The following is an 18347-nucleotide window of genomic DNA, read 5'->3' on the forward strand; positions in this document are numbered from 1 at the left end:
GAAATGTTTTTATTTAAAGGTTATGTTGTTGCATATCTTTTAGAGCAGAGAGGAAGTTCTGAGTTCAGGTCCACTCTAATTACAACAGAACATCCAAAGTGGGTCCTGACAGGATGTTTGCTGCTTACCTGTTCTTTGTTTTGGATGGGCTTCTCTCCATTGCACTGCCCTGCCACCTGTTTGTGGCTCTGACTGCAGCCAGTCGCACAGAGGACAAAGAAGCAGCGCATGCTCTGACCACTCGCGCTCCCTGCCACTTGTTTGTGGCTCTGACTGCAGCCAGTCGCACAGAGGACAAAGAAGCAACGCATGCTCTGACCACTCGCGCTCCCTGCCACCTGTTTGTGGCTCTGACTGCAGCCAGTCGCACAGAGGACAAAGAAGCAGCACATGCTCTGGCCACTCGCGCTCCCTGCCACCTGTTTGTGGCTCTGACTGCAGCCAGTCGCACAGAGGACAAAGAAGCAGCACATGCTCTGGCCACTCGCGCTCCCTGTCACCTGTCTGTGGCTGTGACTGCAGCCAGTCGCACAGAGGACAAAGAAGCAGCGCATGCTCTTGCCACTCGCGCTCCCTGTCACCTGTCTGTGGCTCTGACTGCAGCCAGTCGCACAGAGGACAAAGAAGCAGCACATGCTCTGGCCACTCGCGCTCCCTGCCACCTGTTTGTGGCTCTGACTGCAGCCAGTCGCACACAGAGGACAAAGAAGCAGCGCATGCTCTGGTCACTCGCGCTCCCTGTAATTTCTCGCTCCTGCCCATGGCCTGTACAGTGTTATGCATTCTTGACGAGTACCGGTCATACATCAGCGTCATTTCACAAGTATGCATGCCCAGAACACTATTGCCCGCTGTGCACATTCGGGCAGGAGCGCAAATTACAGGAATTATTTGCTGAATGGGGGGCAGAGCAGCACAACTGAGATGAGCCCATTCAAACCAATGATCGCTAGTCAGAGTGTTGGACAAAATATTTTTTTTTTGGGGGGGGGGGAGGGGGGGGGGCGCTTGGAGACAGCAGGCCTAGGGCACTGTAAAGTACAAATCCGGCCCTGGCTGTTCCCCCCCCCCCCCCAGCTTGGCAGCTCCTATCCAGGATGGAGCTGCTGGGTCCTGACTGGTGGCTGCTGAGCTGGGGGCAGGCCATGGCCCTGCAGAAGTCTTCGGGCAAGTAATCGGAAACATGGCTGCTGTCCCACTGCCTAGGAGGGGGTCGGAGCGGCTCCCTCTGCCCAAAGACTTCAGGACAGGTAATATATACAACCCCGCAACCCCCCCACCTATTCTCATGCTGACAGAACCTGTCATTACAGGCTCTCTCTATTTTCACTGGAAGTACTCTTTAACCTGCTGAGCGGTCTGGACGAGCTCAGCTCGTCCAACACCGCCAGAGGCTGCCGCTCAGGCCCTGCTGGGCCGATTTTGATGAAATAAAGTGCAGCACACGCAGCCGGCACTTTGCCAGCCGCGTGTGCTGCCTGATCGCCGCCGCTCTGCGGCGATCCGCCGCGAGCAGCGGCGAAAGAGGGTCCCCCCAGCCGCCTGAGCCCAGCGTAGCCGGAACAAAAAGTTCCGGCCAGCGCTAAGGGCTGGATCGGAGGCGGCTGACGTCAGGACGTCGGCTGACGTCGATGACGTCACTCCGCTCGTCGCTATGGCGACGATGTAAGCAAAACAAGGAAGGCCGCTCATTGCGGCCTTCCTTGTTTATTCTGGGCGCCGGAGGCGATCGGAAGATCGCCTCCGGAGCGCCCTCTAGTGGGCTTTCATGCAGCCAACTTTCAGTTGGCTGCATGAAATAGTTTTTTTTTTATTCAAAAAAACCCCTCCCGCAGCCACCCTGGCGATTTAATCAGAACGCCAGGGTGGTTAAGCAATTACTGTTTTAAAGAAGCACTGTAATCAGGGCCGGATTTACTTCTCAGGAGCCTATAGGAACAGAGCTTCTAGCACCCTAGACTTTGGCCTCCCCGGCATCCAGCCTACCAATCCAGCTCTCTATGCTACTTGCGTTAAAATGGCTTTGCCCCTGCCGTAGGAGCATAGAGGGCTGGATGGGCAGGCTGGATTGAACTGCCCATGAAGCCCACTCATCCTGCTTTCTATGCTCTTGAGGTATTGACATCAGTGTGGCTTCAAGTTGGCGAGTGGGGGTTTGCAAACACATTATAGCTGCCTTTCAGCACACTGGCTCCTCTAGGCTCGTGTCTAGGGTGCCTAATGCTAAATCTGTCCCTGACTGTAATAATTTCACCTATGATTCAATGAAAAGAAATAAGAAATAGTTATAGTTTTGTTGGCTATGTATCTTAGAAACAGCGCTTGTGCACTACCAGATCTGGGATGTTCTTTTGAGCAGCCTAAGCAGGAGGTGGAACAACTGTGTTGGCCCCTGTTATCAAGGTTTGTTGAACTATATTACTCAGTGCTGTAGTACTATAGATTTCTAAGTACAGTGCATGTTCTATTTAGCGGCTTTTCTATGTGCTGGGAAATGTCTATCTATACTCTTACAGCACTCTCTGAATCTGGATACTACCTCAGAAATGGGAAACCTCTGGAGCCCACCATTGCTGCTCAGGGACCCTGTTCGTCTTCTGACCATGCTACTAGCCGTGTACGAACGCATCTCAATGTATGCATGGTCTATGTAGGCACAATACAACGAAATGCTCATGCACAGAGTAAAAAGCTGGACATGGGCCACTTACTGTAGTTCTACTGGGCATGCACAGATCTTACTCTCGCATGTCCAGTCACGGTGCACTCATACAAGGCAGGAGCCATTGTTTACATGGATAAATGGCATTTTAGTGTATTTTATATTAAGCAACTCACAAGATATTGCTTCAATAGGACAGTAGTAGACCTTCTTAGGATGTGGTCAATTAATTATTTTCACTTTATTTTAGCATTCTGCACTATTATGGAGCAATGTTATTACTCTTTGTTAATTGTTTTTAAAACTGTGGCCCATATGAGGCAGATATGGGGGTAGAATTTGACGATGAAGACTGGAGGCAGTCTCTTGATACATTATCTAAAGGTAGCATACAATCTTCAGCCATGGAGGTATCTGTTATCAGGGCAGGTTCTAGAGTTTTTGCTGCCTGAGGCAAACTTGTGAAAATGCTTTTAGTGTAAACACGTAGTACAAAAATGCTGCCCCTGTAATCTCTGCGCCTGATGCAAATGTTTCACCTTGCCTCATGAGTGGCTGGATGGTGTAATGGTTAAGGGCTCTGCCTCTGACGCAGGAGACCAGGGTTCGAATCTCGGCTCTGCCTGTACAGTAAGCCAGCACCTATTCAGTAGGAGACCTTAGGCAAGTCTCCCTAACACTGCTACTGCCTATAGAGCGCGTCCTACTGGCTGCAGCTCTGGCGCTTTGAGTCCGCCAGGAGAAAATCACGATATAAATGTTATTTGTTTTGTCTTGTCTTGTCATGAGAGAACCGGCTCTGTCTGTTAGGCTACTCCACAGAACATACTGTATATGGTCCTACTGAAACTTTCCAGGATATATCCTACACAACCCCAGATTGCTTTTGAGGTTGTTCTCTCCCTGGTTCGATGTTTCACATATGGTGGTAATGTCCTGTGGTTTCTAGACTTTGGACAAAAATAGCAACTCTAATAACCAGGGTCTTACAAAGTTCTTTTACCAAAGACCATCAGGTTTTTCTCTTAGGCCATAAACCTGATTCACTGAAACATGCTGCCCACAAACTTATACAACACATAGGGCTTGATTCACTAAGCAGTGCTAACTTAGTTAGCACGCCCTAAAAGCCCATAGCACGTCTAAAGTAACTTATGGCACGCTAAGCTTTGTGCACTAAGTTAGCGGGCGCAAAGTTTAGCGCCGCGCGGTGCGCCGATAACGTCGCACCGGATGTGTCTAAAACGTTGCATTGGGTGCGCTTATAACATCGCACTGAGTGCGCCCGAATCGTCGCACCGTGCGATGATTCGGGCGCACCCGGTGCGGCATTATAGGCGCACCCAATGCAACGTTTTAGACGCATCCGGTGCAACGTTATCGGCGCACACGTGCCGCTAAAGTTTGCGCGCGCTAACTAAAACCTTTGGCCGTGCTAACTACTTAGCACTGCAGTTAGCACACCCAAAGCTTTTAGGCGTGCTAACTAAGTTAGCACTGCTTTGTGAATCGAGCCCATAGTCTCATCAGTTAAACTTTATATCGCTTCTCAATGGAAACAAAAGGAGTTGCACTACACTGTTATCTTAACACATATTGATAAAAAGATGTTTTTTGAACGGATCAATGCACGGGTCCAGGACACTATGCATCACTTTGAAAAAGTCTGGAAACCCTGGATGGACTACAGATAGAGTGTTCCAATTTTTAATATTTTGAATGACTGTATGATCCTTTTCATACCATTCCTTATGTCTCTCTTTATTAAAGGATACCCGAAGTGACATGTGACATGATGAGATAGACATGGGTATGTACAGTGCCTAGCACACAAATAACTATGCTGTGTTCCTTTTTTTCTTTCTCTGCCTGAAAGAGTTAAATATCAGGTATGTAAGTGGCTGACCCAGTCCTGACTCAGACAGGAAGTGACTACAGTGTGACCCTCACTGATAAGAAATTCCCCTTTTTATCTCTTTCTTGCTCTCAGAAGCCATTTTTTGCTAGGACTTGTTTTATAGTTGGAATTTCTTATCAGTGAGGGTCACACTGTAGTCACTTCCTGTCTGAGTCAGGACTGAGTCAGCCACTTACATACCTGATATTTAACTCTTTCAGGCAGAGAAAGAAAAAAAAAGGAACACAGCATAGTTGTGTGCTAGGCACTGTAGATACACATGTCTATCTCATCTTGTCACCTGTCACTTCGGGTATCCTTTAAGCCTCTGTACTTGATGATATCACTATGTCTAATTCCCCTTATGGTAAAATATACTGTTCTATATGACATGCTGAAGCTATGATATTCTGCTATAGTGTGATCCCTGGTGTTGTTGTTGCACTTTGTAATTTCTTTTCTTTTTCTGTTGTTAAAGTGGTCTGAAAGTCAGCATTTCTACTTTGCTCTAAAAGATTCCTCACAGCTTGAAAGCTACTATCCCAGATATTTTTTTTAGCAGAACATCACTGAAATGGTTAAACAAAGCACTTTGTCCTACTATTCAGCTTCAAATCCGCATCCAAACTGTAGATAACAGTATCTTTGTTTACATTCCAATGTTACAATGGGCTTGATTAAACTAAACCGTGATAACTCATATCACAGGCGCGCTACAGTTTTCAAAATTCACGATTGCACGCTAAACGTGAAATTGCGCACGAAAACGCTAGCGCAGCCGTGATATGAGTTGTCACAGTTTAATGAATCAAGCCCCATGTGTGTAAACACAGTGTAACAGGTGAAAAGGAGCTATCTATTAAGCTCTCTGTGCTTCACACACACAGTTCAGAATAGCCCATTAGAAGATGTTAATATATAATAAAAAATGCAATGGCAGCTTTTAGGGCACTATGAACTACACTTTCGAAACTTGCCTATGTGAACAGACAATATTACTTATGCACAAAAGCAAATATGATAACTGTATGAGTAATAAAAAGTAGGAAAACACATTTTTATTGAATGTTATGTCGGAGTTTCAGACCACCTTAAAGAGAACCCGAGGCGGGGTTCTCACAACGAAATCCACATACAGAGGCTGGGTCTGCCTATAGAGCCCAGCCTCTGTTGCTAATCAGATCCCCCCGAAATCCCCCCTGCGCTTGGCAAAACCTCATAAATGACAGCCGATCTGCCGACACGCAGCGTGTCAGCAGCGGCTGTGTTTACCTTTAGAATGTCAGTCTCCGCTCTCCCCGCCTCCTGCATTGCTCCGGTCCCGCCTGCGTTCCTTCCCTCCCCGCTGATTGGAGGGAATGGACGCAAGCGGGGACGGAGCTCTGCAGGAGGCGGGGGGAGCGCCGAGACTGACGTTAGAAAGGTAAACACAGCCGCACAGTACGGCTGTTGTAATTTATGGGGTCTGGCTGAGCACAGGGGGGATTTAGGGGGATCTGATTAGCTACAGAGGCTGGGCTCTATAGGCAGAGCCAGCCTCTGTATGGGGATTTCGTTGTGAGAACCCCGCCTCGGGTTCTCTTTAAGATGCGCAGTCTCATTTATGAGACGTAATATGGTTTGATTGTCCATATTGTTAATCTTTTGTTATTGACTGTCTTGTTCGATTATCAATAAAGCACCTTTTGAACACTAAAACTGTGGCCCATATGCAATAAATTTTTTCTCCTGAATTTTCTCTTACATCTATAGATTTGGCGGCCGATCAACCATCCGATAATTATTATTGAATCGGAAGAAAATCTGTGTGCCAAAGCATGCTCGATCGACGATGCAACAAATTTCGGGCCGATATTGGTCGCATGTATTGATCAGACATGCTGGGAAAACTCAGGCCGACAAGGTCGATAGGGTGCGTGGCGGTAATGGTGTGCGATAATCATCCTCCCCCATCCTGGTGCTCCATGCATTTATACTTTACCTCTCCAGTGTCAGATGCTGTGTCCTCACTCCTCTTCTGGATTTGCGGACCATGTGGTTGCTGGCGCATTGCGTTATAGCATGTGGGGTGCACGTGTGACATCACAAATGCCTCATGTGCATATATATAGAGGGGTTAGACAAAATAATGGAAACACTTTGAAAATCAACAAAATATTTTTGAATATGGTGTAGGTCCATCTTTTGCGGCAATTACAGCCTCAATTCTCTGAGGTATTGATTCATACAAATTGTGAATTGTTTCCAAAGGAATTTTAGCCCATTCTTCAGTTAAAATACCCTCCAGTTCTTTTAGAGACAATGGCAGCGGAAATGGACTTCTCACTTGAATCTCTAATAGCGACCATAAATGCGTAATAATGTTGAGGTCTGGGGATTGTGGTGGCCAGATGAAATTCTCAACTTCATTAGAATGTTCCTCGTGCCATTCATTAACAATTCTAGCTGTATGGATTGGGGCATTATCATCTTGAAAGATGGCATTCCCCTCCGGAAACAATTTTTGAACCATGGGATGAGATTGGTTGCCCAAAATTCCTAAATAGTCTCGGCTGTTAAAGGGACTCCGAGCAGTGCAGAAACTATGGAAAGATGCATATCATTTTAAAGCTCTCTTTCTCCTCTTTCCAATGATATATAAACCACCACCCTACGTCTTTTAGTTTTTGCTATTTTCGCGATTGAAATTGCCGCGGCCGCGATTTCGATCGCGAAAATAGAGAAAACTAAAAGGTGTAGGGCAATGATTTAGGTGTCGTCAGAAAGAGGAGAAAGAGAGCTTTAAAATGATATCCATCAAGCCATAGTTATATTGTATTACACAGGACGACACTTTCCCCAGTGTCAGCAGCTCCATTCTGCTGAATGCAGCTGCTGACTTTGACAAAAAGTCGCCCTGTGTAATACAATATAACTATGGAAAGATGGATATCATTTTAAAGCTCTCTTTCTCCTCTTTCTGACGACACCTAAATCGTTGCCCTACGCCTTTTAGTTTTCTCTATTTTCGCGATCGAAATCGCGGCCGCTGCAATTTCAATCGCGAAAATAGCGAAAACTAAAAGGCGTAGGGCGGCGGTTTATATATCATTGGAAAGAGGAGAAAGAGAGCTTTAAAATGATGTGCATCTTTCCATAGTTTCTGCACTGCTCGGAGTCCCTTTAATTCTTCCATGAAGAGAAATCATTGGCCCGGCGTTTTTCCAAGAAATAGCACCCCAGATCATCACAGAACCCTTCTATGTTTTACGGTTGGGAGAAGACAGTCTGGATGAAATGCTTCTTACGGCTGTCTTCAAACGTACACTCGGCCGGAGGTTGGAAATGAGGTAAACAATGATCCGTCTGAGAAAATCACATTTTTCCACTGCTCGAGGAACCAATTCTGGTGGTTTCTACACCACTCTAAATGCTTTGAAACATTTGTCTTTGAGAGCAGAGGTTTTTTAATTGCAGTTCTTCCATGGAATCCAGATTTGTGCAGCTCCCGACGAACATTTTTTGTGGAAACTGGGTTCTGTAGGTGTTCATTCAGCTCTGCAGTGATTTTAGAAGCCGTGGTCTTGCAAGCTTTTCTAACAATTCGATTTAGAGTCCGACGGTCTCTCTCAGACAACTTCGACATTCGGCCACAACTATGCTTTGCTGAGGACGTTTTTCCTTCTCTTTCAAAGGCAGTCATTACTTTTGAGACAGTACCTCTAGAAATGCCAAGCATTCGGGCAGTTTCTGTTACAGTAGTGCCTGCCATACGAGCACCAACAATTTGGCCTCTTTGAAAGTCTGAGAGATCTGCCATATTTATAAATTATAACCTACTTTGGTTTAAATATCTGTAAAAAACAATTATTTTAATTAAACATATCAAATAACAAAAATAATAAACAATTTTTTTTTACATATGTCAAGTTTTGATTGCTTAAAACAAGTTCAAAGATTATGATGCCAAAATGTTAGGTGTTTCCATTATTTTGTCCAACCCCTGTATATGCGCCAGCAAACATGTAGGGCAGGAACCTGAAAGAGGAGTGCGGACACAGCGCCAGACGGTGGCAGGTAAAGTATAACTGCGCAGGGGTACCGGGGGGGGGGGTTTACATGTACACTGGGGACGGCAGCCAGGGCGGAAAGGTGGCGTCTTGGGGGCCGAAAGATTTCATGCTAAAATCTGTCTGGAATCGGCCTGCGGTTTATGGTGGCTAACAGATCACTCTCCAACAGTGGCGCAGCTAAGGAGCTATGGGCCCCGATGCAAGTTTGACAATGGGGCCCCCCAAGCACTCTATACATAACAATTGATATGGCGCACCAAAATCTGCCAATGGCAACTACAGTGTCAGAGTTGCAAGAAGTGGATGGTGAACAGTTTGTTAATGATTACTACTCTTCAAAGTACCTATAGAAGTGATTATTATGTGTTTTAGACCACCAGCAAGCAAGAAAATACTCAAAGTAATTTTGATAGTACTTTTTCATCTACTTTTTGGCACTTTTTCTGTAGCAAAGTGCTGAAATTTTTTTTAAGAGAAGAAGAAAAATTATCTCCCAAGAGAAGTCAGGAGCAAAAATGAAATGCATATAGTCCTATGTCATTTTTCATTCTATGTATTTTAGATGACTCTAAAGATGAAATAACATGTGGATTGAAATGGATTGCTAGATAAAGTTTACGTTTTCTGGCAATGTAGTGGTGACATTTTTGCGTTTTCCCTAATGTGGCAAATCGCATGCGATTCAGACTTATGTGCTCCCAGGTTTTAAGCTTTTATTGTAGAGATAGGAACATTGGTTTTTCAAGCATGTGAGGTTTCAGTCTGAACGCCGTTTACAAAGCAGTAAGAATGGAATAAGACATAAAATTATCTACGTTGCATGCACAGATTTCGTTTATAAAGTTTTATCTCCCAGATGTATAAAATGTATCTTCTCCTGTGCAGCATGAGGCCTGCCTGCAAATAATTTACTGTTTAGATAGATTCTCACATTATAATACAGTGGAAGCAAGCATCATTTGTTCCAGAAACATGCTTGTAATGCAAAGCACACATATATCAGGCGATTCGTTCCACTATCCAAAAACATTTATATAAAATAATTTAATACAAAGTCACCTTTTCACTCTGGCCTACCACCCCTCACAATTGCTCTAAACCCACAGCTGAACTCTGGTCCCCTACCTTTCGTGTCCCTACCTCTCCCTCTAGATTGTAAGCCTTTGGGCAGGGTCCTCCTCCTTTTGTGTCCAACCTGATCATGCACCTCCATTACTGTAAACCCATCCTATGCATTTGAGTGAACCTAACTTGCTTAATCTCCATGCTCCATCCAGTGACTGACTAAGCATTACCTTCAGTGGCGTAGCTAAGTAACTGTGGGCCCTGATGCAAGTTTTACAATGGGGCCTCCCAAGCACTCTATACATAACAACTGATACGCCGCACCAAAACCTGCCAATGGCAACTACAGTGTCAGAGGTGTAAGAAGGGGATGGGGAACAGTGTGTTAAGGATTACCACTATTCAAATTATCTATAGAAGTGATTATTATGAGCACAGGACCAATAGAGAGCTAATACTGTAGTTGAGGGAGGGCCCTTCAGGGCCCCTCTGGCCCAAGGGCCCCGATGCGGTCGCTACCTCTGCACCCCCTATTGCTACGCCCCTGATTACCTTGTACTCATACTGTGCTGTGTGATCTGGTTTTCTTGTATTCCTGTATTGTCATATTGCTGTATGTCACCCCTAAATATTGTCTGTAACCTAAATTAATGTCCAGCGCTGCGTAATATGTTGGCGCTTTATAAATACAATAAATAAATAAATAAATAAATAAATACTGTACTTTATAAAGTACAGACTAACCAGCAAGCTTATGGTGACCCAGAACTCATTGGAGTGTGTAAGGGACTACAAGGGTACAATGGTTAATTTGCATATATTCAGCAGTGTTGCTCTGGGAGACATCTCAAGCTCACTCCAACCTGAATTATCGCAAATTCTTTCTGTTTTAGGAAAGCAAACTTTTGTTTTTCTTTATAAAGTAGAAATGTAAAAAAAAGACTTTCACTATAGCTAACAGAATCATTGCTATCTGTTGGTTTACCCCAACCTTTTTTTATGACAGTTGCTTTTGCCTACTTTTGAGGATTTCACAGAAATGTGACATTGTACACTCAAATTAAATACAATTAAGTACAATCCTGCAGCGTCAAATGGAAAAGAGCCATCAGCTCAGTTGTGATGACGTGGGGTGTTTAAACATTCTGTGCTTGTGTATTAAGACATTGCTTGCTTATCAATTTGAAACCAAATTACTTACAATCCAAGGTCTTACTGTATACAGTAGTTAAAGAGACACTGTAATAAAAAACAAAACAAAATACCCTCTGGGGGATACTTACTTAATGAGGCTTCTCCCATCCTTCTAAACCTCAGGAATCGGGCACTGGCTCCCCCAATAGCACAGCCGACAAAGGATGTCGGCTGTGGCGCAGGCGCAGTAGTGCCTGCAATGTTTACCTCCCCCGGCTCCAGCGCAGGTGCAGTAGCGGCTCTCCGCTCAGGCTCCAGCGAAAATAGCCAAGCCCAATTGGAGCAGCAGAGGGGAAACTATTTACCTCGCCGATGTTCAGGGGCTTCCAGTAATGGATCAACAAGGCTTAAAGGAATGCTGTAGGGGACAAGGGGGAAAAAGAGTTGAACTTACCTAGGGCTTCTGATAGTCCACTCTAGACGTCCTGTGCCCACTCAGCCACTCGCCGATGCTCATCTCCCCGGCCCGCCTCCACTCATCTCCCCGCCTCCAGTTCACTTCCGGAATCTGCGACCTTAAAATCGCAAACCCACTGCAACTGTGCAGCCACGTCCTTGTTCCTACTGACGTCACCGGGAGCGGACTGCGCAGGCGGAAAGGACCGGAGCGTTGGTGAGTGGCTGCATGGGCACAGGACGTCTGAGGGGGACCATTAGAAAACCCAGGTAAGTTCAAATATTTTTCCCCCTAGCCAACTACAGCAATCCTTTAACCTCTTGAGGACCAGCTAACGCCGATTGGCGTAAACTGGTCGTCTGCGGGTTACCATGGAAAGCGGCCTTTCCATGTCAGTTCACGGAGGGTGTCTCCGTGAACAGCCGGAGAGCCGCCGATCGCGGCTCGCCGGCAAAATGTAAACAGACGGGGAAGAAATCCCCGCTGTTTACATCATACGGCGCTGCTGCGCAGCAGCGCAGTAAGGCAGATCGGCGATCCCCGGCCTCTGATTGGCCGGGGATCGCCGGCATATGATAGGCTATCCTTCAATGCGCAGGACGGAAATCCGTCCTGTGCAGCTCACAGGGGGAGGGAGAGGGAGGGAGCGGCGAGACGGCGGAGAACGCTGCGGAGGGGGGTTTGAAGAGCCCCCCCCGCTAAGCAAATGCAGCCGGTGGCGATCAGACCCCCTCAGCAGTACATCCCCCTAGTGGGGAAAAAAGGGGGGTAGTCTGATCGCCCTGCTGCACTCCTGATCAGTGCTGCGGGCTGTAGAGCCCACGCAGCACCGATCACTGAAAAATCCCCTGGTTGGCAAGTGGTTAAGAGGACAGGGGAAGCCTAATTAGGATCCAGAGGCTTCCCGCTCCCGAGGTAAGTACCCCCCAGAGTGATTTTTTTTTTTTTCAGGATTTTAGCATAGCTCACAAATCAGATCTGAAATAGTTGTCTGCAGCCAACGTTAATAAAGAATCACATGTAGCAGCACTTCATCACTGATGTGGGGGATAATCCTATGTAAAATATATACAGACATTAAAGGACAACTATCAAAGAGGGAGTTTTAGCCACCACACCTCTAATATAAAGGAGCAGCAGAGGGGAGATAAATAGTAGTTGTCCTTTCTTTTTCTTTGTTTTTCTTGTATCACCTGCTGTCCCATTTAAACAAGGTCCCCTAGGAAGTAGAGTTAGCGTTGAAAAGCAGAAGACGCCAACTGCAAAAAGTTGGGTGGCATCATAAAATATGTGCTCCCCGCTCACCGCTGTGTGAAAGCTTCATACGCTCGCCCACCGATACACAGTTTTCTCCGGCTGGCATAGAGGCACTGTTTGCCATTGCTAAGCAACAGCAGACAGCCAATTGAAGAGTCCTAAGGGTGCACAGGCACTGGATGCAGAGTGTCTGCAGTACAGGGGTAGCGAGGTTGTCAGCTGTCAGAAGTAGCATCTTCTGCTTTTCAACGCCGACTCCACTTCCTTGTTTGAAAGGGACAGCAAGTAATAGAAGAGAGAAAAAAAAGAAAGAACAACTATTTATCTTCCCTCTGCTGCTCCTTTGTATGAGAGGTGTTGTGGTTAAAACAACACCTTTAATAGTTGTCCTTTAATACCGGAGCAAAACAGAAGTTTGCCTTCTGAAAACCTAGGGTATTTGTGAATATTCAGGTTGGAGTGAGCTCTGAGGTGTCTCACAATGCATCACTTCTGAATATGCAAATCATCCCTTTGTTTTTCCTAAATGCTAAACACCCCCCAGAACCATAGGAATGCAATGATGTGTCAGCTTGTTAATATTACAGAGCCAAACTAATCCAACATGCATACAGATTGTTTCGGATTGCTTGATGCACATTAGCGCATGGCATGGATAATTATGGCTCTATAGGGTAGGACTTGAAACACTCAGAGTTACAGATTGCCCAGCAAGCTCATAGTGAACAACAACTCCTAGGAGTGTGTAAGGAGCTGAAAGAAACCAAAAAGCCTCCTTACTAGTGCTATGCACAAGAGACGTTTGCCTTCTTAAAACAGAAGGTATTTGCGATTATTCAGGTTGGAGTGAGCTCTGAGGTGTCCCACAGTGCATCACTGCTATATATGCAAATCATCTTTCTTAAAAACCTTCTGTTTTAAAAGGGCAAATTTCTGTTTTGCATAGCATCTTAGTAAGGAGTCTTTCTGATCCCTTTCATCCTTTTACACACTCCTAGGAGTTCTGGTTTACTATGAACTTGCTGAGCAATCTGTAACTCTTATATGGGTGCACAGTACATCCTGCTAAGTCTGCCAAGAGGCAGATAAGAAATAACATTTCCCTTCCTTCACTGGTACACCCCCATTACCTGTGTACTGTTCTCATCACAGTTGTGAGTGTTAGCAAACCAGACAGGTCCCTGAGCACATTGGTCTATTCCCAGACTCATCAAACGCACATCCACACGCAAAGTTCCCCTATGAAACAAGACAGAAAGAAACACATCTTAATGAACATTTCTCTAACCAGTCAATAGGCTTCATAACAGAACAGTTTCAGTCAGACAAAAGCGTTTTGTATAATTTCTAAAAGCTCTTTAGATCTCTAATTATAACCTAGTAACAATTCTGCATTTATCGCTAAAGCTGGGAGTGTCACAAATATGCAAATTACAGAGTCTGAATAAAACATGTATAAATGTTAATCATCAGTGGCAGGCGATGAGGGCCATTACCACCTGTCACACTGATAACTGATGGGGAGGCTTTGATGGCGGAAGGAGAGGAGCTAGAGTTTATAATGAGGCCCCTTTCACACTATTACGTCGTAGTACACTCCATGCCAGTCCCATGTCGCAGTGGCCATTAGTCTCCATGAGACTGGCCACACTACCCGCTGTGCCACATGATGCGACGGAAGTGCTTTCGACAACGCAGAGGCGATGCAGACTCTACAGTGCATTGCCAAACGGTACTGCTGGACACGCAATTGCATTGGAGTCAATGGCACCGCAGCAATCTATTTAGAGTCAAATTGTTTTATTTTCATATTGCAAATGTTGGTTGTACAGCCATATTCATAAAACTGCAATATGTAAAACACAGTGGAGCACACGCTGAATATGAGGTCACTAGGACTCATACAAACAGCCCATGGGATACCCTGCATACAATGAAGGTGCACCACATGCATTCACAGTTCCATCCTCCTACCCATCCAGACTTCTATTATGACTTTCATCAATCTTTTCTGGACAGAGAATGGCGGCATACCCCTGGGTTTGGCTCCTCCCCCGAACCCGATTGGACAGGCCACATATTAAATCAAAGAAATCCGCCCCCTCCAGCCATTCTTTTTTTCTCTGTCCGTTTTTTCTTTTTTGGCCTATATTTTTTCTTTTTTATGGGCGTTCTATAGCAGGTTCAGCCTCTCCTGCTTAATTTGGGCTATTGCGGGCCCCTAATAATGGTCTATACATATGCCGCACACATATCGCTTTCCTTCCTTCCCATCCTTCGCTTGTGGGTGGTAGTTTTTGCCCGCTTGCTGCTTCCTGCCGCTGGAGCGCATAACCTTCTGTAGTCTCGCAGAGGTAGGCGCGACTACTGCTGAATGGCCGCCTCAATAAAACTTCCCGCGGACGCCTTCCAGAACACCAGAGCGGGTGTCAGCGTGGTGCTGGCGGTATCACTCGTTCCAGAGGGCACGCTCCTTCCTTTTGCTTCCTGCTCCATACCTTGCCTTCCAGCCAGGTTCAGGGGACATCTGACATCTGAAGCCTTGTTGATCTTCCACGGAGGTATGTTCTACAACAGGTTGCCTTATCTTTTGTTATTAGCATTGCATTCATTGCTTAGCCAGCATAACTTTCCAGGTACTAATAGTGCCTTTTCGTTTTATGTTTTGGATTTAAGGATGGAAAGTTCCAGGATTTAAGGATGGAAAGTTGTTTCAAAGGGAAGGTAATCACTTGATGTTATTATCAGGTGATAATTGCACGAGGTGTCTCTTTATCTCTATTATAGCACAAGTTTGTTTTTCCCTAGGTTTAAAAAGAGTGCTGTCTCTCTCTTTATTTCTATTTTTTCCTTTGCGGATTTTTTTAGTGTAACATATTTCTTTTTATGTCTCCACAGTCCGCGTGAGAGAGAGAAGAGACATACGGTGTCTAAAAGTCACCAGTCTGAAAGAGGTCGGTCACGATCGAGGTCAAGAAGGGAGCCTGCAGCTCACCATTCTTCCCACGGACCAAGTTCCTCATATAGAAGATCTTCCAAAAACCATAAGGATAAGAGACATTCTCCTGATAGACGTTCTGGGGATCGCCATAGGCGATCACCTAGCGGACATTATTCAAGAGGATATTATCGAAGTCGCTCACCTAGGCGCAGGCATAGATCAAGATCTCCAAGGAGTCATGACTATGCTTCCTACAGACATTCTCCAGTCTATCATAGTAGACGTAGATTTCCCCCATCTGAGGAGGAGGATAGTAGATTTCGTCAGCTTGAAAAGTCGTTATGTTGGTCTTGTGCTCAGCCTGCTATGCTTGATAAAATGTTGTGTGAAAACTGTTTCAGCGAGTTAGGAAGAGACAAAGAAGCTGATAATATGCAGGTTGTGTCCTTTATACAGCAAGCTGTACAGGATACATTTGATAAAATGTCTGCCCAGACCTCTTAGGCAGCTCCTTCAACCTCACACATACAAGGGGAAGAATCCTCTGCACAAGGTCCGGTACCTCCTGTAGGTTTCGACTTTGCCCTGGTGCCCGCATCTTTTACAGCTGTAAAGTCTGCCATTGGTTGGGAGGATGATAAGGAGGCAAGCCAAGAACCGGACAAATATTATCCGCACCTAGACAGACAACCTGTGGCATTTCCTCTTATGAAAGTGATTAAAGACATATTTTTGAAAGAGTGGAACAAAGTGGATCAGAAGCCCTTCTTAGTTAATCGTTTTTCAAAACTTTATCCTTTGAATTAACAAGATGCGAAGCTAATGGATTCTACTCTTATTGTAGATTCTTCTATAATGAGACTAGCAAAACATGTGACATTACCTATGGATGATGTGATATCTTTCAAGGATCCACTCGATAGAAAGATCGATTCAGACATCAAGAAAGCATTCCTTTCTGCTGGTGCTTATTGTAAGCCTGCCGTGGCTTTGACCTCCCTCGCTAAAGCCATAAAGGTCTGGGTTGAGAATATCGAGCTGGCCCTAAACTCTGACGCTGACAAGCAGGACATTATTAGAGCACTGGATGAGTTGAAACTCTCAAGTGATTTCATGGGTAAAGCCGCTATAGATGTGATAAGATCCTCAGCCCGAACAATGCTTAATACGGTCACGGCCAGAAGAGCGTTGTGGTTGAAACCGTGGTCAACAGACCAATCGTCCCACAATAATTGCTGCAAAATTCCTTTTGATGGCACGCATTTATTGAGGGAAACAATGGATAGCGCAATCGCCAAGGTTACTGGTGGAAAGTCTGGTCTGTTACCTCAAGATAGAAAACCCCGGCAAAATCGTCAACAGAATTGTAGGAAAACGTTTTTCAATCGTTTCCAGAAGGCAAAGTCTTACAAGCCAGGAAGAGCTTTTTCAAGGAATTGGAGGGGTAAATAAGTCAAAGACCACTCTAGGTTCCCAACAGTCTCAGAAGCCCTTTTGAAGGTACATCTACCCAGTCTGTTCTGGTGGGGGCAAGACTCCGCTTCTTCAGGAAATTCTGGATGGGAAAGATTCAGGATCCATGGGTACTGAGAACATTAAAGCACGGGTACTCGTGGAGATTCAAGAAAAGACCTCCTATGAAAAGATTTATACAGACAAAGATGCCATGCTCCAATCACAAACGTCAAGTTCTTCTGGAGTATGTAGAGTCATTAATTTAACTCAAGGCGGTAGTTCCAGTTCCAAAAAAGAAGAGGTTTCATGGAATGTATTCTCCGCTATTCTTAGTTCCCAAAAACTCAGGAGGTTGGAGGACCATTCTGTACCTCAAGTTTCTAAATCAGTTCATCAGAATTCAACACTTCAAGATGGAATCTTTACAAACCATAATAAAAATGATCTTAAAGGACGACTGGTTGTCGACAATAGACTTATCAGATGCATACCTTCATGTGCCAATCAGGAAGAAATTCTAAAAATATCTAAGGTTTGCAATAAAAGATCATCATTTTCAATTTCAATGTCTCCCATTTGGGCTTTCAACAGCCCCCCGGACTTTCTCCAAGGTTCTCTTGCCAGTGATTGCATCACTGCGTGTGAAGGGGCTCAGGGTTTTCCATTACTTGGATGAAATCTTGCTGGTGAATCAAGATCAGTCTACATTGCTCGTCCATCAGGAGATGTTGCTAAAAGAGTTATCAAGCCTGGGATGGCTGATCAACTTTCAGAAGAGTCAGTTGAGCCCCTCTCAGGACATGGTCTTCCGAAGAGCACGCTTCATGAGAACGGAGAACAAAGTTTGCTTACCCGAGGAGAAGATGGAGATGTTATGTCAGAAAGTGAAGAAAATCCTTGCTCAGCATGTTCTTACAGCCACGGAAGGTCTGAGCCTTTTGGGGTCCCTTTCCTCAACCATACCAATGAGAAAGTGGGCACACTGGAATCTGAGGAACTTTCAGTATGTCCTACTGCGAACTTGGAACAAGGTAGATCTGTTTCAGCAGATTGTCCTTCCACAGTCAGTGAAAGTCTCTCTCCTTTGATGGCTATGACCTCAGAATTTGCACAATTGTCATCAGATTAAACCAGATATCCCAATGGTAGTGACATCGGATGCCAGTCAAACGGGATGGGGAGCCCATTGCGAGGGTCAATGGGTGCAGAAAAAATGGAGATTTCCTCAGATTCATGTCCAATCAAATATTCTGGAACTAAGAGCGGCATTTATGGCATTGAGAGCCTTCCAGCACCTAGTCATGAACAAATCTGTTCTGTTGCAGATAGACAATACGACAGTGGTCTCTTATATCAGACGTCAAGGTGGGACAAGGAGTTATGTTCTCCTTCAAGAAACTAGTCATTTAATGTGCTGGGCGCAGAAG

General features: G+C 45.2%; 1 protein-coding gene across 1 annotated transcript in view; it reads right to left on the reverse strand.

Moving 5' to 3' along the window:
* The window catches only part of GPR179 (G protein-coupled receptor 179), a 90882-nt gene that overhangs the window by 40383 nt on the left and 32152 nt on the right, over positions 1–18347 (reverse strand). The window contains exon 2 of the mRNA XM_068262401.1: positions 13655–13763. Within this exon, the coding sequence (XP_068118502.1) occupies positions 13655–13763 (109 nt within the window). The remainder of the gene's footprint in view (positions 1–13654; positions 13764–18347) is intronic.

This window comes from Hyperolius riggenbachi, chromosome 12 (genome assembly GCF_040937935.1).
Source record: "Hyperolius riggenbachi isolate aHypRig1 chromosome 12, aHypRig1.pri, whole genome shotgun sequence".
Classification (NCBI taxonomy): Eukaryota; Metazoa; Chordata; class Amphibia; order Anura; family Hyperoliidae; genus Hyperolius; species Hyperolius riggenbachi.